The following is a 21,740-nucleotide window of genomic DNA, read 5'->3' as shown; positions in this document are numbered from 1 at the left end:
CTACACTATCGCTATGTAAGAGAATGTTCTTTATTTTAGGAAATACAGACAAAAGTACTTAGTAGAAAATGGGCATCATGTCTGCAACTGATTCTCAATGCAAAAGTAAAAGGTGTATATGCACGTGTATTACGTGTATAGAAAGACACAGGGAGAAAAACAGCAAGAGTTTGAGGTGGAGGAGACAATAGAAAAAGATCAAAGAGTAAAACAAATATGGAAAAATGTTAACATATGGAGAATTTAGGCAAAAGATGTGTGTGTATGAATTCTTCATACTATTTTCACACTTTTCTGTAAGCCTGAAACTGTGTCAAAATAAAAAGCTAAAAGAAAAATCTTATACAATACAGAAAATCAGACATTTCATAAAAGCAAAAGTCAAAGATGAACAATTATCCAACCACTTAAAATTCTAAAACACCACTTTCCCTCTATTTAAATTAACAAAAAACAAGTGACAATAGTCAGTGCCAGTAAAATTTGAGGGGGGCGGTATTTTCATACTTCACTGTTTGAGTGACAACTGGTCCAAACCTTTTGAGAAAAATAACTTGGTAATATGGACTAGGAGGGAAAAAAACACAAATTCTAGTGATTCTATCCCTGGGACTCTATCCTACTAAACACTGGAAAACCACAGACAAGTATAATCATAACAGCCTTATTTAAAATAATGAAAATTGGGAACAACCAAATTAGCCACAGACCAAGTTTAAGAAAATGTATAATCACTCACAGGAATTATTCAGTCATTAAAATAAATAATCTATGAAAACTATATAGACATGGAGGAGTGCTTACAACAGACTAATAATACTATGATAACGTAAAATTACATGAGCAGAAAATTTACAAGCTTTGGTTTCTAAAATATCTATGCACAGAAAAAGAAGACAAAAAATTCACAAAACTGTTATAGTATTTGTAGGGTGATGGTATAGATGAGTGAGGTTTTTTCCCCCATTTCTTTGTCATTCAGATTGTTAGTAGCTTTAGTATTTTAATACTGAGGAATATGCGACTAAAAAAGAAAGTAAACTTAGTAACTATGTTAACATTAATCCTTTGTATTTACAAAGTGCATCTGGAAATATTTCAGAGAGAAATAAGGGGGAAATGCCATGATTAAGTAATTTACACAAATATCTTTATTTGATTTGAAACACAAAAAAGCAGTCAGTACACATGTGAGTGAGAGGGCTGACCAAGTCCTGTAGGGAAAAGGTTACAAAAGACACAAACACCCATCTCGAAAGCTTAAGGGTCCTTATATCCTTTCTTAAAGAACAAGCACATTCTATACAAATGAAAGGGTTGTGACACAGAACTTTTAACTTAAGTCAAGAGCCTTTCACAGTAATGAGGTATGATATCAGACAAGAAGTCTTGGCAGCTTCTTTCTTGTCCAACTCTCACTGAAGTCTCATTCGTTTTTCCGGGGGGCCTTTGGTGCTCACAGTCTGCTGGATGTTCTTGGTGGTCTCCTTCTCCTCAGATTTTACAGTTTCTGGTGTAGGTTCTGCCTCTTTCTTTGTCTGATCCACTGCCCAGGAAAAGCAGGTATTTTTTGGAGGGGGCAAAGAATGGACGGATGAGATCAATTTAGACAATAGTTAACGTGAACGGTTCAGACTCTTTCCAATTCATTTAGAATTCCTCATCTCAAGTTCTAAATTTAGCTGTTTCATGAGGCAGACGTGGAAGAATCTATTTACAAACTTAAAAACCTGATACCAAGGAAACATTAGACAAAAAACAGATGACCTTTAAATGAGACATTATACATAAACAAGATATATAATTATTTCATCTCAGTTCAATGGATGGTTCAATACCTCTTTTCAATGATGAACCAGAAGAACTTTTTCCACATTGAAATTTGAACTCAAAACCTCAAATCATCTTGGCTTTTCACACCTCCTCAATTCCTACTCTTCCCACTCTGACTCACCTTTTAAATACTAATACCACTACCACAAAAGCACCAACTTTTGGCAGTTCAGCAAGTCTCAAAGGTTCGGAGTAACAAACTACAATGAGAAAATCTAGGAGGACAAAGTGACAACAGCTCATGTCACATGCTACAGCTGTCACTGAGTGAAACAGGCTGTTGGATGTTGTTTCAATTTTAATAAGGATATCAGACAAACCATACCTGGGACGGGCTTTTCTCCAGACTTTTGCTGTAATTGAAAAGAGAGAAAACAAAGGAGAGGGAGTGGGGAGAAGCAGAAAAAAACAGAGCAGGTTAGCAAAGTTTTCTTCCTGATTTCATAATTCTTATTAAAATCACACCTTCATTCAAATTACATTGTAAATGATTTCATGAAGAGAAACCATAAAAAAGTAAATTTATCATTTTCTACTTCTTATTCACCTGTTTCAGAAAAGACAAATTTGAAACTAGAACAGAAGAGTCAAACACACACAACCCTTCAACACCTACAGAGCCCTCTGCCTCCACACCCAGGCTACACTGATTCACAAACACGTATGAGCTAAGTGGAATCCAACAGAAGGAAACAGAGCCTTTCAATTCTTCAGACTTATTTGCTTAGGGGATAAGAGCAAAATAAATAAATAAATAAATAAAAATAAAGTTTGGATGAACCCTCTGACTTTTAAAGCTGGCAGGTGTGGGAAATACAGAGGAGAAAGAACTTTTCTATGAACTTCTGATGAGTATACTATTAAAAAATCAAACTGCAGGGAAAAAATGATCGGGGTGCTAGGAGTCAGGAAAAGGTCAGATCTTTCACTCTCTACGGCAGTTCTTTTATGGCAGTTCTTTTACGTAGTTGAGTCCTGTCACCTCCCCTTCCTTATTACTCAAGTGAAACACTTTAAAACACTTTCCTCCTCTTCCTTCCTCTGCAAGGCTCACAACCTACCCCACACTCTCAGCCAATGACTACCTCTTACATTAAAAGAAAAAAGTCAATGCCCCAACTTCCCTCCCATTTATCTACCTTCGAACTTATTACACCTACACACACCCACACACACACACACACACACCCACCCACACCCACACACACCCTTTATATACTTCTGTTATCTCAAGTTATCTCTGTCATTTCAAAGTTAATGCCTCCCTTTGTTTCTGAATTTCTTTTTGATGCCCTCCTTAGGCTTTCTTATCTATTCCTATGATTAAAGACTACAAAATTTTCTGGTATCACATGTGCCAGATTCATGCTTGCCAAGTGCCTACCAGCCCACACCAACTACAAGTTCTGGGAACTGTTACACTTAATAAGACCAAAACTGAGCTCTGGATTATCACCCACTGTACAGAAAGGTTAACATAGAAGGCTGAGGCTGCTTTCCTTAGAAAGGCCAACCTGCAGGTTTGGCCCTTGGCTGGGAACTAGGAACTTGGATTTCTGGAGGGTTCCCACCATTCCCTAACTGATAATGGTGGCTATTGCACCTAGAATGGTTGTACAAATGATGCAGGGGATGTGGAATTTCAGTACCTGATCTCAGATACAGCACATACATGACACCCTCCCCCCACCAAAAAACCACACACATCAAGTCTCTGACGGGCTTCCTTAGACAGAACCATCACATACGTGTTGCTGCATTTTCACTGTTGAGAGAATTAGACTCTGTGTGGCCCCTTGTGGGAAGGAGAGAGTATGGGAAGCCTCCACTTACATTTTTTCCCCTATAACTGGCTGTACATCCTCACTATGTCACTGCAGTAAGGACTGTGAGACCTTTACACAAATCACCAAACACGGGGAGGTCACGGAAACCCCCAACACAACCACATTATCACATCTTATGAACATCTCAGGCTTAAACTTGTCAATCTTTTAAAATTTAGCATAGGAAAGCAAATATGCGGCATGCACTGAGGAATTGGGAAACTGAGAGGGAATATTCTTCACTGCTAGCGCCGGACCATCTGAACTACATCTGGATTTTGGAATAATGTCATTATCTGCACAATGTGCACTGTCCAACCCTCCTTAGTGAATACCGTCAAACCAGTAGGATGTGGCTTGAGATGACAAAGCAGAACAGGGGTGCCTTTCTGATAAAATGTAATCATGTAACCCTGGGAAAAACCTAGCTGAAGTAACAGTCTACTGTGTTCTAGTAGCTTCTGAAAACAGCATTGAAAAGACATTCATCATAAAAGGCTCTGAGGGCCTGAACACCCACCGTATCAGAGTTAGTGTGACGGCCAGTGGCAACAAGAATTAAAATATAGAAAAAGGGGCTTCAAAGCAGTCAGGACTCCTCCAATACTCTCCTGAGCATCCCCCTAATGGGCAACATTCCTAGGATCTAGAAGCTTAACTGTTAAATACAATGGATAAGAAGGAGCAAGATCTGAGCTACAAATGGTTCTGGGAAATACAAGAGGTAAACAGGAGAGTTCATAAGAGATTTCAAGTTAAGCAAGAATCTATTTTCTTTTCTATATACGAGGAGAAACATTTTAGGTAGGAGGCGCAAAGGAATTATTCTAAAGGAACCATTCTAAAGGAAGCCATCCTTTCTTCCTAGTTCTATTAGAGAGTTGAACATGCTCTCTCTTTGGGAGTTGGCTTTTGGCCCTTGGGTGGCTGAAAGACGTAGGGTTCTGGAAAATGACAACTTTATGTGTGCCTACAGCTAAACCTTTAAAAGATAAAAAAACTCATCGAGTCCTGGCTGGTGTAGCTCAGTGGATTGAGCGCGGGCCTGCAAACCAGACTATTGCGGTTCGATTCCCAGTCAGAGAATATTTTAGCATTTTAAATAAATATTTTGTGTATTTATACAAAAATTACTACTGCTTTGGTTTGCCTTTAGTGATGATAGTTACTATTTTAATACTCCGAAGAACTTTTAATTCAGAAACCTATGTTTATGGAAGTGCTAATGAGTCATGGGTTTAAAGTAGCAAGCACTGGACTAGGGTGTTAACCACAAACTCCTTTAGAGAGCCTATACAATCAGTGCTTCTTCACCCGACCTTAACCCATCTCTTATGTCTCTCTCATATTCAGAGTATTTGCTGACTTTTTTGTTTTTACAGGTGTACAGAAGTATAACTGATATACAAAAATTACACATATTTAATGTATCCAATTTAATGAGTTTAGACATACATATATATCTATGATATCACCAGCACAATTAAGGTAATAAACATATTCATCACCTCCAAAAGATTCCTTATGTTTCTTTGTCTGTGCTAAGAACTCCACTCCATAAGACATCTACACTCTTACCAAGTTTTTAAGGATGATACCACAGTGTTAACTATAGGCATCATTTTGTATAGCAGATCTCCAGAACTTACTCATATTGTCCAACTGTAACTTTATATCCAGTTAATAACTCCCTATTTATCCCCTTCCTCCATCCTCTAGCAACCACCATAAAATTTTATGCATGTGTAAGTTTCACTATCTTAGATACTTTCTGTAAGTGAAATCATACAGCATCTATCCATCCTTCTGTGACTGACTTGTTTCAATTACCATAATATAGTCCAGATCCATCCAGGATGCTGCGAAAGGTATTTCCTTCTTTTATAAAGGCTGAATTAATATCAACTGTATGTATACACCAGTTTCTTTCTACATTCATCTCTCTTTTTTTAAAATTCTTACTTGAGAATATGTTTATTGATAGAGAGGGAGAGAGAGAGAGAGAGAAACATCGATTGTTACCTCCCATACATGCCCCGAACAGGGATCAAACCCACAACTTAGGTATGTGCCCTGATTGGGAATCGAACCTGTAATGTTTTAGTGTATGAGGTGATGCTCCAACCAACTGAGCCACCCAGCCAGTGATCTCCATTCATCTCTTAATGGATATTTGGGTTGTTTTTTTTCACACCTTGGCTATAGTGATTAATGTTGTAATACACACAAACATGTAGATATCTCAGATTTCAAACTATATTACAAAGCGATAGTAATCAAAACAGCACAGTATTGGCATAAAAAGATATATACTAATGGAACAGAACCCAGAGCCCAGAAAAAACCCCACACATATAGAGTCAATTAATTTACCACAAAGGGCCCAGAGTATACAACGATGACGGGATAGTATCCTCAATAAATGCTGCTGTCAATACTGGACAGCCACATGCAAAACAGTGAAAGTGAACCACTATTTAACACAATACACAAAGATCAACTCAAAATGGATTAAATTCTTGACATAAGATCTGAATCTAAAACTTCTCTAGAAGAAAACACAGGTGGTAATAAGTTCCTTAACATCAGTCTTAGGGATGGTTTCTTGAATTTACCAAAAGTAAATGCTTTTAAAGGCAAAAATAAAGTAGTGGGACTACATCAAACTAAAAAGCTTCTACACAGCAAAGGAAACCATCAACAAATTAAAGGCAACCTACCAAATTGGAGAAAATATTTGAGATAATCACGTCACACCTGTTAGTATAGCTATCCTAAAAAAGACAAGATGTAAGTGTTGGTATATAAGTGTTGGTGAGGATGCGGAGAAAAGAGAACCCTCGTGCACTGCTGGTAAGAAAGTAAACTGGTACAACCACTATGGAAAATAGTGTGAATGTCCCTAAAATAATTTAAAATACAACTACCAGTGAGCCAGCAACCCGCCTTCTGGATATACACTGAAAGGCAATGAAAACATAATCTCAATGAGATACGTGCATTCCTATGCTTATTGCAGCATTATTCACAACAGCCAAGATAAAGAAACAATCTACTTGTCCATCAACAAATTAAGGATAAAGGAGATGAAATATTTTTCAGCCATTAAAAGAAAATCTTCCCTTTGGGAAAAAAAGGACTAACCTGGAAGGTATTAAGCTAAGTGAAATTAAGTCAGACAGCAAAAGACAAATACTATAAAATGTCACTTATATGTGTAATCTAAAGAGGCCAATCACACAAACAAAGAGTAAAGTGGTGGGCACCAGTGGTGGGGGTGGGGGCAAGGGACATGGGGAGATGTTGGTCAAAGAGTACAAATCTGCAGTTACAAAATGAATTAAGTTCGGGGATCTGATGTGTAACACAGTGATGATAATACTGTCTTACATACTTGAAAGTTGCTGAGAGTAAATCTTAAATGATTTCACCACACAAAAAGAAATGGTATTTATATGACATGATGGTGTCCGCTAACACTGCAGTAATAACCATTCTGCACACGTAAGTGCATCAAATTAGTACCCTGTGTGCTCTGAACTTACACAGCATTAGATGGCACAGCAATTGTTATCTCAATAAAGCTGGAAACAAAGAGTTCATCCCTAAGGTTTTTTTTTTAAATGTTATTATAAATAGGATTGTTTTCTTAGTATCTTTTTCAGACACTGAACTGTTAGTATATAAAAATGCAACCTACTTTGTATCCAGCAACTTTATTGGATTCATTGATTAGTTCTAACAGATTTTTAGTGGAGTGTTCAGGGTTTGCTGTGTTTAAGATCATGTCATCTGCAATAAGAGACAATTTTACTTCTTTCCCAATGGGATACCTTTTATTTCTTTTTTCTTGCCTAATTTCTTTGGCTAAGACTTCCAGTATGACATTGGAAAAAAGTATGAAGAGTAAGTATCCTTTTCTCATTCCTGATCTGAGAAAAAGTTTTGTTTTTCATCACTAAATATACTAGCTGTGGGTCTCTCACATATAGCCTTTTTTATGTACAGGTACATTCCTTTAACACCCATTTTGTTGAGCATTTTTAAAATATTTTATTTATTTATCTTTAGAGGGGAAGGGAAGGAGAGAAGGAGAGAAATATCAATGTATGGTTGCCTCTCATGAGTCCCCTGCTGGGAACTGGCCTGCAACCCAGGCATGTGCCCTGACTGGGAATCGAACCGTGTTGAGCATTTTTATAATAAAAGACTTTCAAATGCCTTTTCTGCATTTATTGAGATCATCGTTCAATTTTTATCCTTTATTCTGATAATATGGTGTATCATATTGATTTATTCTTTTAGTGTTAAACCATCCTTGCATCTCAGGGATAAATTCCACTTGATCACATGTATGATCCTTTTAGTGTGTTGTCGGATTTAGTTTGCTAGTATTTCAGTAAGGATACTTACATCTATGTTCATCAGGGACATTGGACTGTAGTTTTGCTGTCATATCTTTGTCTCTGGTATTAGAATAATGCTGGCCTCATAAAATGAATTTGGAAGTGTTCCTACCTCTTCAGTTTTTTTTACTGAAGAGTCTGGAAGAATTGGTATTCTCTTTAAACATTTGGTAGAATTCACTTGTAAAGCCATCTGGTGCTAGATTTTTGTTTGTTGAGGTTTGTGATTACTGATACTCATTTTTGGTCTGTTCTGAGTTTCTATTTTGTCATGACTCAGTCTTGGTGGGTTGCATGTCTCTAGGAATTCTAGGTTTTTCAATTTGTTGGCATATAATTACTTATAGTAGTCTAATTTTTTATGATCTTTTTGTTTCTATGACACTAGTGGTAATGTTTCCTCTTTCATTCCTAATTTTACTAATTTGAGTCTTCTCCTTTTTTTGTCTAGCTGAAAGTCTGTTAATTTTGTTTCCTTTTAAAAAATACCAACTCTTAAAAAGAATTAAAAAAATAAAAAACACCAATTCTCAGTTTTACTGATTTTTTCTATTGTTTTTCTAGTCTCTATTTCATTTATTTTTAATCTTTTTATGTCCTTCCTGCTACTAACTCACATGTGGAAATTAAACAACACTCTCTTGAACAACCAATGGGCCAAAAAAGAAATCATAAGGGAATAAGAAATTATCTGAAGAGAAATGAAAATGAAAATACAACACACCAAAATTTATGGAATGCAACAAAAGCAATACTAGGAGAGAAGTTTATAGTGATAAGTGCCAATACTAAAAAGGAAAAGTTCTCAAATAATCTAACCTTACACCTCAAGGAACTAGGGGAAAAAAAAAACTAAGGACTTTCTGGTTTCTGGGTATTTATTTGTTCATTAACACTCATATTTCTGGTTTTACATGCTCTACTCCCATTTTCTAGATCAATATTATCCAAAAAAATATGAACCACAATTACAAGTTATATATGTAATGTTAAATTTTCCAGTAGTCATATTTTCACAAACAGGTGAATTTTATATTTTAAACCAAATATATCTGAAGTATTATTTCAATATAGAATCAGTATTTTAAATTTTAATAGAGTGTTTTACCTTTTTTTCTGTATCAAGCCTTTGGTCCCAGTCTGTATTTTACACACATCACAATGCACATGTAAAATGATTTGTGGACTGGCTGCGTTTCAAGTGCTCATTAGTCACGTGTGTCTGACAGCTACCGTACTATGCAGGTCTGGGTGTTCTTCCCCCGGCCTCCCCGGTATACTGGGTAGGTCCACCATACCTAACCATTTACACTCTGTAGTGGTTACTCATTACCCTACACACAGCTATAATTCATTTACTCATCAGACACTGCTTCATCTTCAAGTGTCATCATGAGATTTCTGTAAACTGGCTTTCCTGTCCTGATCCAGCTGTGTCCTATTCCCCTCCCCACCACATAACCATTCCAACAGCTCATGTCTCTCCTTGGGTGTAGTCAGGAAAGGGAGCAGCTTTTCTACAGTCATCCCATGGTGTTGAGGACCACTCTGCGTGGTTTCAGAGACTGCAGCCCCATGAAGGCAGGCTCAGAGAGGGGCCGGTGAGTCTCCCTGGAAAACCTGGGAACGCAGGTGGCAGACATGACCTGATTCTAACACTGAGGGTTCCCGTGGGATTCAGGTATGAAATGTACATTTTATCCTTTGAAGTTTGCCCTGCCCAGCATAGCCCTGTCAATTCAAGCCATGTGTTTAAATTCAAGGCATAAGGAGTAAACCCCTCATCTCATGAAACACATCTTAAAGACCCTCTGGCGGCAGCATGACTAACAGACCCTGACCTGTGACAGATCTCTGTGTTCCTTCAATCGTTATCTACAGATAATACCTGTTTTTGTATGACTATAGCCTTTTGACATCTATTGATGAGCTATACATGTATGCTGTATACACCTACACATACCATTCCCAATAAAAACTATTTGGGAGAAGGACTCAGGGTGCTCTCCACTAGAGGGAATTGCCACCCTCTTTCTCACTGAAACAAGATTGTGTCCAGGACAATTTGTTCTCATCTGTGGCAGCTGGGGGAGCTCTGAGGGCTAGGGTATCTCCCACATACGGTGTAAAGAATCTCATTTAATCTAAAATTACCCTAAAAATCTGTTAATTAGGTCCCCCACAAGAAAAACAGTATATATGACCTCGTGTATACATAGCCCTATAAAGGCACCATAAAAACTGAGATTAACCATGAGAATGACATGTTCACATATTCCATCTCATACCTACCTCACTTCAACAGCTCATATAGTAGAATGGCAGGTGGATTTGCTACTGCTATTGAAATCCCATGAAAATAACATGGAATTCCTATAACTCAAACACCAAAGTGATGTAACTCTACAATTATTCCTGCCCCCTCCATTTATCATGCCAAACTTTATGCCTCAAATGTTCCATTTTGTTTTTGGTTTTGGTTTTTTGGTTACAAAAGTTTTAAGTGTTCTATCATTTAAGGACTTAAAACATCCACTACATCAGGCTGGAAGTGAGCACATAGAGTGAAAACAGCATGAGTTTCAGATTCTATTTCTGCTACCATTTATGACACTTTTGGCAATCTTTTGAATGAGAATATTGTCTATATGTAGTCGTAATAGGTTGTTAAGATTCAATGAGGAATTAAACTCAATAGCACAGAACAGTGAAATTAACGACAATCAGAATTTCCCGAGAGGAGGGCATATTAATTCTATTCCCTTTACCCACGTTCTTCCTTAAGTCCTTCAAAATCTTTCCTTTGATTCAAAGATCATTTTTTTAACTAATGAGGAAAATCAGTATTTTTAGGTCACATCTGAAACAGTTCTCAATTGAGAATAAATATGGCAGGCCCTGGCTGGGTGGTTCTGTTGGTTACAGTGTCGTCCCAATACACCAAGGTTGAGGACTCTCCTATGTTCTCTGGTTGGTCAGAGCACATATGAAAATCAACCAATAAATGCATAAATAAGTTAAACTACAAACTGATATTTCTTTCTCTCTAAAAAATCAATAAAAATTTAAAGTAAATAAAAATAAATATACCAAAAAACAATGTCAAATCAAAATAATCACATATGTCCTTATTACCTGCACAAATTTGGGTGGAAACTTTTGTCTCAGGTCTAGGAGTAAGGCATCCACTCGTTGCCTCTGGAAAATAGAGCTTGGTTCTTCTTTCCTTTTGGTTTTAGGTTTGACTTTATCTATTAAAATATGAAGTCCAAATCAAAACACTGCCTAGTTTGACGTTTTATATTTTACAAATTTTTGTCCAGCATAAATATACTCAAACCTCATTATTTTTAATGACTGCTAGTTCAAAAATAATTCCGCAATACGTTAAACAGAGAGTATACAAAGAAGTGTTCTAACTCCCTCTCTTACAGGAAGTTAACATTCTAACATTTAAAAAGCTAATGTCTTTTAAAGGTACTTTAGTTTTAACTCTGTAAAGTATATGACTGTCTAACCACTATGCTGTACATCTCAAACTAATACAAAATAATACTGAATGTAAACTATAACTGAAAATACATTTTTAAAAAAGGTAGCTTTAGTTTTAGTACATAAACATGGATAAACAAAAGAATTTTAAGATTACCAAAATCACAATCCAAATTATTTGTCTGAAATTATCTTGTGTGTATTTTAAGTGTATTAAATGGTCTTTACCCATGAAACCTTACAGGTGCAAATGGAAAATGCAACTTCCACAAATTCCCCAAGTTACCAACCTCAATTATGAAGATTATAATTCACTGAAAAAAAAAATAAAAAGGACAAACCAAACAACAGAAGATCCTCAAGACAAGAAAAAAAAAGAACTACAAGAGAACTTCTGAAATTAACAATATGTGGAATCCCCTGGGAGTAGGATGTGCTAGGAGACTATCTCTAAAGGAAGGGCTCCGGGTAAGTTTTACTCCAAACATTTCATTAGGCTAGGAGCGAAGAGCTCTTAGAAGTTTATTTAACTGATGCAAACTTGCCTACATAATGTTCAGCCTGCAACTACTAAGAATAAATATAACTGCATCTGAGAGACCAACCGTTTATATAAGTCTGAATTCTATTCAAAGGCTACTTTTCCCTTAGCAACTTATTCTGAAATGCTATTTCTCAGAGAAGGAAATACAGATTATAGGTATACTGCTATACATGCATTTCTAAAAATACTTACTGGTAAAATAAGGTATAGAATAAATAGCAAATTAGAAGCTATGGAAACTAGGGGTTCTGGCATCACAACAGATAATAAAATGGCAAGATCAGACAGACTGACCACTTGGGGATAATTCTATCCCCAAGATAGAATACAAACTGATAAACTGTATCAGTTTATCAGTGGGAGTATCTCTCCCACTTTCAAAATGGGAGGTGGGGGTGGGGAATTCAGCCCTGCCCAGGTGGCTCAGTTGGTTGGAGCAGCATGCACCAAAAAGTTGCCAATTTGACTCCCAGTAAGAGCACATGCCTAAGTTGAGGGTTCGATCCCCAGTTGGGGCACATACAGGAGGCAACCAATCGATGTTTCTCTAGATATCAACGGAGCCTCTGACTGGTGTGGCTCAATGGATTGAGTGCCAGCCTGCAAACCGAAAGGCCACTGGTTTGATTCCCAGTCAGCGCACATGCTGGGGTTGCAGGCTAGGTCCCCCATTGGGGGCGCGTGAGAGAGGCAACCAATCAATGTATCTCTCACATATCAATGTTTCTCTCCTCTCTTTCACCCCCCCTTTCCCTCTCTCTGAAAATAAATAAATAAAATCTTTTAAAAAGTAAAAATAAAAATCAGTGGAAATATGTCCTCGGGTGGGGATTAAAAAAAAGATTGGGGGGATTCGGGTTCCAAATTTCCGGATGACTCAACAGTTACATAAGCAAAAAATATCATCATTCCTCACTCCTCACCACTGATTTTCTCTGCATTTTCCAAATATTTAAAAATCTTGAACCTACTTATCAAAGAATACCATTTACCTAACATTAAAATTTACATCTGTTCCTATGAGAAAGCTATTATCGCCACATCTACTTATATAAATCATAGCTGCGACAATGTCATCATCCTATGAAGACTCTTCCTGAGAAGTAAAACAGACCTAGAAATCACCAACAGCCATTTCCCTAACAAAACCAGCTTCATTCTTTCAGAGTACCAAAAATGTTTCGGAGGGTCCAGGTGCCCCACCTACCTTGCTCTTCGTGATCTTTGAAGTGCCACCAATACCCTTTGGAAGGATGATACCGACAGTATGACATAGCTTCGTCAAAAGCTGACTGAATGCCGTGCACCGCAGTAAGCTTGCACAAAAACAGAAAAAAGTTTCTGCATTTCTCATTAGATTAACCAAAATTTCCAAAGTAAATACAAATTATTACATTTGTAAAGACAGCAATTTTCGTTTTCAGAACCCGAATCTCTCCATAGCTGGGTTATGGTATACACTTTTAATACAGAGTTGGCCCACAGTAACAACGCTCAAAACATTCTGAAACTCAACACTTAACACCAACTTACACAAGGGAGAGGGCCACCTCCTGGTTCTTAAAAGCAAGGTGGCTCGAGCAAAAGTTTCCTTCAGTGTTTAAATGTGAAGACACTTACCACTCTAGAGTTAATAACAGATCCTAAGTCTGGTGCCTGATAGATCACTCCGGCAATGATATAGTAATCGGCCAGTGGGATAACTAAAGCAGTGGGAGAAAAAAAAAGTTTATGAATAGAGCTTTATATACCAATTACTATATTTCCATAAAAAACGACTAAAATTTGACATTTCCCCATATTAAAACTTAAGGCAGGGCCTGGCAATTTGCATTTTTGTAAATAAAGTTATAGTCGAAAACAGCCACACCTACTCGTTATCACTGACGGCTGCTATGGCAGCAGCTGAGCAACTGTCAGAGACCGTGAGGCCCACAAAGTGTAAGATATCTACTCTGTGGACCTTCAGAGAAAGAGTCTGCCAACTCGTGTCCTAGAGTCACTTGCGTATCTTGTTAAAATTGGATTCTTACTTAATAGGCACAGCACATCTCTAACAAGTTTCCAGGTGATCCAATGCTGTCAGTCGGTCACACTTTGAACTTGCCTCTGTGCCCCAGTCCTGGGTCCTTAGGAGTAAAACAGCTGCTACTGAGGCTGGTACCACCTTGTATAGCTTCTACACCTTGAACCCTCTCATCATAGAAATCCCGTCTGTGGTCTTGTCTTTGTTCTATGGTTCTATTTTTCTCTGGGCACAAGCTCTAGATTTTTACAGTAAATTTCAATTCCTGACTCTGGAACCACAACTTCCTTAACAAGTCATTCTCTGGAATATCAGAGTTGTTACTAAATGTCTTGATGAGGGTATCTAATTAAGAGATGAAGATGGTTATCTCTGGAAATAGGTAACTTTTTGATTTAAAATCAAATTCGGCCCTGGCTAGTGGCTCAGTTGGTTGAAGTCTTGTCCTGTATACCAAAAGGTCATGGGTTCGATTCCTGGTCAGAGCAGTAACAGGAGGCAATCAACTGAAGTTTCTCTCTCTCTCTCAAACCAATAAACATATCTTTGGGTATAGATTTTTCAAAAAACCCTTACAAAAATCAAACCTGAATTCTATACTCTTCACTTTGATTTCTAAGGCCAGTTTGTTTTTGGAAGTATAACCTTGGTAGGACTTTTGGTTGAATTTGTCAATGAGAATTTTCAATGGACTTTCTATGAATTTGGTACAATTGCACCTACCACGTATTTTGTATCAGAATTAAGATTCCATGACTATGAAAAGAAAGGTTACTTGGGATACTCAACGGTCAGGTAGAATCCCAATAACTGCACTCACGGAAAAGGTGGCTTCCAGAGTTGCTCTGTTAGTGTTTGCAGAGTTGTCCTTGGGCATGCTGGAAGACCCATGGTGTCCAAACATGTAACCGGTGGAATTTTGCTTTTGAAACATTTCCTAAGTGATAAAGCTATGCCAGGTGTACCAGCCTTCCTAGACAATTTGTACAAACAATATGATTATAGTGGAAACCTGATTTCCTTCTAAGGGTCTGGAATTTTAGCAGGTAGAGGATGTCTACATGATTAGCCCTCAATAAAAACTCTGGACTTAAGAATCTGAAATGGACCTCCCTGAGCAGACATATACATGTGGAGCTGCAGTTCACTGCTGGCAGGTGTACGAGGTATATCCCTCTCACAGGAGGGAAAGTATAGGAAGCTTACGCATTGATTCCTACCCATCCCACTTGATAAAGCTTTTCCCTTATTGACCTGGCAGTGCATCCTTCCTGTGTTGCCGTAACGAATCGTGCGTGTGACTGACTATATGCTGAGTCTGCTGAGTCCGTAAAGCACTGACCGTGTATGTTCTCTTGGGGATCCCCAAAAGACAACCCAATTAAAAAAAACATGGCTCAGAAAGTAAATCAGTCATGGTATTTTAAGAAGAAAATAATGCCTGAAGTTTACCTTGGGTAGGGGACTGCCGCTGTTGCTTCCGAATAATAAAAAGAATGGGCTCTTGAGCATGTAAAAGGATGTATTCTACTCCAACCATCTGACTGAATGAAAACAGAACACAGACATCCAGAGGTCTATGAATGTTCTACAAACAATTCTGTAGAACATTCAAATCAGTATGTAAAAGTATAGCAACACTGTAAGTAGAATCAAAACCGCCTATGTTTGATATTAAAAACTAGCTGTTTAATAAACTATTTTCTGAGGTAGTAAAATACAAATAAGATTTGGTTCTTAAACAGAAAAATCTCTTTACAAAAATGCATAATGAACTTAAATTTTCATCATTAAAGTACAATGAAGAGTATGTTTCAAAAAAGGCAACCAAAACACCATGATGCTTTCTGATCATATCTATAAATATGGTCAAATATAAAAGTATACGTGAAGGCTGTTCATGTCTTGACTATATATGTCAATTATATATTTTACCCCACCAGCAAACATCAAAAACCTTATCCTTGCCCCACTGCATGTTTGATCTGACAGATTATGTTTAAAAGTAACAATAAGTTATTTTAATAGTTATAAACATGTCTCATAACAAAAGCTATTTAAAATACTATAGAAGTTTGCCCTGGCCAGGTGGCTCAGTTGGTTGGAGCAGCATCCCATACACCAACAGGCTGTGGGTTCATGCGCAGTCAGGAAACATACCTAGATTGTGGGTCTGATCCCTGGTTGCGGCAGGTATGGGGAGACAACTGATAAATGTTTCTCTGTCACATAGATGTTTCTCTCTCTCTCTCAAATCAATAAACATATCCTTGGGTAAGGATTTTTTTTTTAAATTTAAATACCATAGAAATTTAATTTTATGAATTCCCCCTGATGTTTAACTGACAGGTAAAAGAACTTTACTACACAGTGGTTTCAGAAAGTTTTGTAACAGTAATAAATTCTTAACATTTAAGTCTGAAGAAACTTGCTTTGCATTTGTTAGGCTAAAATTGTATTTTCTTTATATAATTCTTTTTTTTAAAGATTTTATTTATTAAAAAAAGATTTTATTTATTTTTAGAGGGAGGGGAAGGGAAGGAGAGAGGAAGAAACATCAATGTACTGTTGCCTCTCTCACACCCCGTACTGGTGACCTAGTCCGCAACCCAGGCATGTGCCCTGACTGGGAATCAAACCAGACACCCTTCAGTTCACAGGCCCACACTCAACCCACTGAGCCACACCAGCCAAGGCTAAAATGGTATTTGCTTTATTTGTCATACAAAGACAAATCTACTACAAACCCACTAAAAACATTAAATTAAATGTAGAGAAGACATTATTATAGATACTACATTGAAAACAGCTGCATTGCTAAAATCACTGATCATATCTACATCTAAACCTCACAGCTATATTTTAATTGGGTAGTAATATATAAAGCTACACACAGAAGACTTTCTAAGGAACAAGTAACTACTAATAATTCCTTTACACATCAAAAATTTTTATAAACCCAAACAGAGTCCAGTTCTTCGAAAACTTCTACTCTGTACTTCATGATCCACAGCTTGGAAGAAATGTTCACTGCAGAACCTCTAGTTGGCAAAGATGCTACCTTCTTATAATAACTTACTTTAAGTGTTCTAATGTTAGTCTCTGCATTTTGACCACTTCATTATTACATGTTCTGTCATAAAAGGGATTACTTCTTTCTGAAAAGTAATCCAGGACATTTCCACTGTTCAAAGCAGGGATCCATGAACTGTCAACCCAAGAAATTCCCAGCAGATTATCTATAGGAAAGAAACAAAATTATAAAATATGAGAAAGGACAAAAAATTGAATCCTACAAATATTACACATCTAATGTTGTAGGCACTATGAATGGAAGGAAAACACATCTCCTAACGTACATACTCTTACATTCTAACAGAATAGATAAGCAAGCAAGAAGAAGACAACTCGACATGGTAAGTGCTATAAAAAAAGTATGAATAAATGTGCTATGAGAACACTGGATAGGATGCAGAATACTTTACCTGAGGGAACTGGAATGACTTTTCATGGGGTGAGGGTTTTAGTCTATATGTTACAGATTAAACAGAGGTTCAGCCCAGAAAAAGAGAGGCAAAGTAATTCTAAGTAGACAGAATGCATATAAAAAGGTGGGAAAACATTAAAAAGTATATTATGTTTAGTGAATAATTTAATTAGGTGGAGAAGTAATAGGATTTGAAATCTAAAGAAGTCTTTCAAAAAATGGAAATTCTAAGTTTTTATATATTGGCAACTAATTCAAAAGTTTTCAAGACAACACACATGCCAAAGAAAACACATCCAGAGCCACCAGTCTGAAGCCTCCCAATTAAGGACAGAGAAATAAAGTAAAAAGCTATTATTATAGATGAAATAATAAAGATGCAAAAGTTAAAAGGCAAATGAGAAGCAGAATGCCTTCAATTACAGCCATACAATTTCACATTTTAGAATAGAATTAAATCTGAAATTTTCAAAATACACAAAGAAAAAAAAGACACAATAACTAAGTACCTTTAATTAATGAGCTTCTATTAGCCACTGGCTGCAATAATGTTTCATGCCACTGACTAGTAAATCCCACTAGGTGTGAGTCACGAATGCCTATATAGTACTGGTTGAAGAAAGAATTAAAACCTCAAACTCTTTTATATTGTAACTGCTTCTGGTATGTTTGAAGAAGTCAGACCTAACCCAAGGTGACAAGCAGTTGTGAACAAAATGAATCAAGCGAGAAAAATTGTATAAATTAAAAACCGAGGAAACAAATAAAATATGTTAATGTCCAAATAATCAGTACAGACCATTAACATGGTTCATCATAAATGGATCATACCATAACCAAATATGTAACAAGCCAGCAAATAAAAAGACAGATATTCTCATGAAAAGCAACTAAGGATAATCATTATTCTCAGCTTTAAGCACTATAGCCCAGTTATTAAAGTAGTTTTTCCTGAAGCAACTTTGTTATACATTTCTGTAGGAAGGATTACATAAAAGTATTTGTAGAGGACAATTTTAGGTTTCTTTCTCACTTACATAACTATGTCTGTATGATGTCATAACAAGTTACTGGCAATAAACTGTTATAATAATATTACAGATCACTTCCACAGAGAGTAATCTGCAGACACAAATAAATGTTTAGTAAAGATCCTACCTACTAACAATTATAGACAGTCAATAGATATGGGCACGAGGTGATGGGGACCTAGTGGAAGGCAACAGCAATGCACAGGAAGATCTGGAGCAAGTTACCAATTATCTCTCTGACCTCATTTCCTCCCAGCCTCGCTTCTCACTGTTTTGGCCATTGCTGCCCCCTTGCTGCTCCTCTAACACACCTATGCTCTCACCTCAGAGCCTTTGCAATGACTCTAAAAAATCTAAGAAGTAAAATATTATGAAAGTTAAATATTTGAAAATAGTCTGAACTAAGGGTTTCTTTTTTTTTTAAATGTAGTAGCAAAGGAGCATGCTAACATGGTCCCAAAACACTTCTCCAACAATCAGCAAGTGACAAAATTAGGCACTGGAAAACTAACTTATAATGAAAGACAAACATGTAAAAGCATTATCCAGAAATGCAGAAGATCACTGGACATTTTGAACAACTATAAAATGAGGCTATATTTGTAATGAATCTGCCAGACTCCACTCTGGTTAATATAGAAAAAGGAATCTCAAACACTTCCCTTTAAAAATCAAGGATATGTTACAGCCCTGGCCAGGGAGCTCAGCTGATGAGCGTTGTGCCGATGCACCAAGGTTGTAGTTCTATGCCCAGCCCGGGCACGTACAAGAATCAACCAATGAATGAAATGCATCAACAAGTGGAACAACAAATAGATGTCTCTGTCTCTTCCTCTCTCCCCCAAATCAATAAAAATCAAACATGTACAAACAAAACAATCCCACAAAGAACTGATTAGGAGCATATTAAAGTTTGAGGAAATTATACTCTTTTTGAGGAAAGCCCTTTTTCTTTAATCTGCTGGGGGTGAGGACTGAATCTCAGGTTGCACCTAGGTACAAAAATTCACACTTCTGGGAAATCCCATAACCCCTCCTCCCAACCGGGAGGAACCTGGTCTGTACTAGGTTCTCACGCTTCAGCTATTTTTTAATCTCCCTTCCGTTCACTCTTCGAAATCCCAGAGCACACTAGACGTTCCCCCACCAAACTCCCTGAAACAGATGTGTGTCCGTGAGCTGAGAAGAGAATGTATGACCTAAGGCTGAGATCAAGCAGCAATGAAGGTAACGCGTCTCCATATATTTATTCATTCACCGACTCACAAATATATGAGTACCTATACAGTCCAGCTGTGAAAAAGAAACGATCCCTACCTTCAGTTATTGTTGGGTGTTCGAATGAAAGTTTTGCAGAGTCAAAAGTAAAACAGAAGAAAATTTTAGGGATTCATGCTCAGGGGCGAAAAGGGCACGATGTCAGAAATAAAGCAGCCACGACAATTCCCAAAAGATGAACCAAATTCAGTCGGTTCATTGCCCCACTTTCCACTCGGCTCAAAGGCCATTCCTTCACTGGGAGAGAACAGCGTCAATATTTACTGTGGAAATTTATGTGTAAAACAACACTTCGGGTTTGCGGGCTCAAAGCCCAAAGCTTTTTTCAGTTCCTGCGTTTTGACACTTCTGAGACCCCGGAGAAACTGGGAAACACTATGCAACTTTTCACCAGATTAAAAAGCCTTGGGTGGTCCATAGAAAAAAGGCTTGGAGATATCACAAATGAACGTGAACCTTGCCACCGCGAATTATAAAGCCTCAAATCGACCCCAGACAATCAAGAAACAAAGGCTAGCATCCCAGATTACCTCGGATATCCACCGCCGCCATGACTCCAAAAGAGTTCGCAAGCTCTTCTTCCGGCGCAGAGGAAACGTAACAACTATGGCGACGGAAGCAGCGTGTTGCATATGTAAGAGGAGCTGGGTGGAGAGGCGGGGCTGAAAGGTGGAGAGGGGCGGGGCTCGAAGGTGGAGCAAGGCGAGGAAAGGGGCATGGCGTGGCGGGAGGGGCTGGGGAGTGGGGCGGGATTTAAGGTTCGAACGGGGCAAGGGGAGGAGGGGTGGGGCAGGGAAGAGAGGCGGGGCTGTGAGGTGAAGAGGGGCGGAGCTTAATGAGGGAATGAAAAATGATTACAAGATATTGATTTATCAAACTAAGTGCCATTAATCAGATTAGAAATAACAGGTAACAAGCGAGTAGGTAAAAATAAAAAGGTAATGACTTCGTTTTAAACATGTCCATGTTGTGCATGGTCTGTCTGCAGGACATTCTATGCACTAGGGTTCCTCAGTCTTTGCACTACTGACATTTTGGGCCAGATAGTTATTTGCTGGAGGTATGGGAAGCTGTCCTTTGCATTGTAGGATGTTTAGCATACCTGACTTCTACCCACTAGATGCAAGAAGAGAGTATATATTCAGGAGTAAAGGGAAGTGGCATTGGATGTAGACTGTGCTTTCAGGAAGCATGACTGAGAGCGGAGGCTAGAGCTACAGCACTACCCAAGAGTCACACAGAAATGATAATAGGGAAATGTGAATATCTTGATAGGCTAAGGTGAAACACCCAGCTGAGATGATCTTCAATGTATCTTTAATTATTTCTTTCCTTCCTTCAGTTGTTTCATACCTACCAAATGTTTTGCTTAGCTTAAGTTGAATGTAGAGGGAAAAGCAGTAAACAAACTGAGCCTCTGGCCTCAAGCAGGCAACAGTTCTGATGGAAAAGACAGACAGTAAGCCCTGGCTGGTGTAGCTCAGTGGATTGAGCATGGGCCTGTGAGCCACAGGATCGCGGTTCAATTCCCAGTCAGGGCACATGCCTGGGTTGTGGGCACATGCCTGGGTTGCGTGAGCTCCCAGCAGGGGGCTCACGAGAGGCAACCATACATTGATGTTTCTGTCCTTCTCTTCTTCCCTTCCCCTCTAAAAATAAGTAAATATAATCTTTAAAAAAAAAGAAAAGACGGGCAGTAAACAAGTAACAAAGAGGAGCAAAGCAGATTGTGATAATAAAAATGGGGGGGATGACAAGATAGGCAATAACTGGAGGAAGCTACTTTGGATGAGATGGTCAGGACTGACCTCTGAAGA

At 37.9% G+C, this 21,740-nt stretch overlaps 1 protein-coding gene across 2 annotated transcripts; it reads right to left on the bottom strand.

Annotated features, from left to right (window-relative positions):
* Window positions 1-1,133: 1,133 nt before the first annotated feature.
* Window positions 1,134-20,545, bottom strand: MED6 (mediator complex subunit 6). 2 transcript variants are annotated; one of them, XM_037031431.1, is made up of 8 exons: window positions 20,454-20,545; window positions 17,207-17,366; window positions 15,580-15,671; window positions 13,722-13,804; window positions 13,309-13,417; window positions 11,201-11,316; window positions 2,159-2,186; window positions 1,134-1,546 (listed from the first exon to the last, which is right to left on the bottom strand). In XM_037031431.1, exons 1-8 carry the CDS (start codon window positions 20,473-20,475, stop codon window positions 1,416-1,418), a joined length of 741 nt encoding a protein of 246 aa, XP_036887326.1. In that variant the 5' UTR covers window positions 20,476-20,545; the 3' UTR covers window positions 1,134-1,415. The 2 variants fall into 2 exon arrangements, with proteins under 2 accessions (XP_036887326.1, XP_036887327.1); XM_037031432.1 differs by lacking the exon at window positions 2,159-2,186 and having other exon boundaries at window positions 1,400-1,546.
* Between the last annotated feature and the right edge of the window lie 1,195 nt (window positions 20,546-21,740).

This window comes from Sturnira hondurensis, unplaced genomic scaffold (assembly GCF_014824575.4).
Source record: "Sturnira hondurensis isolate 20B ecotype Veracruz unplaced genomic scaffold, ASM1482457v3 Scaffold0021143, whole genome shotgun sequence".
Classification (NCBI taxonomy): Eukaryota; Metazoa; Chordata; class Mammalia; order Chiroptera; family Phyllostomidae; genus Sturnira; species Sturnira hondurensis.
Note: the sequence above shows the minus strand (reverse complement) of the source record. Positions and strands in the feature narration are given on the sequence as shown.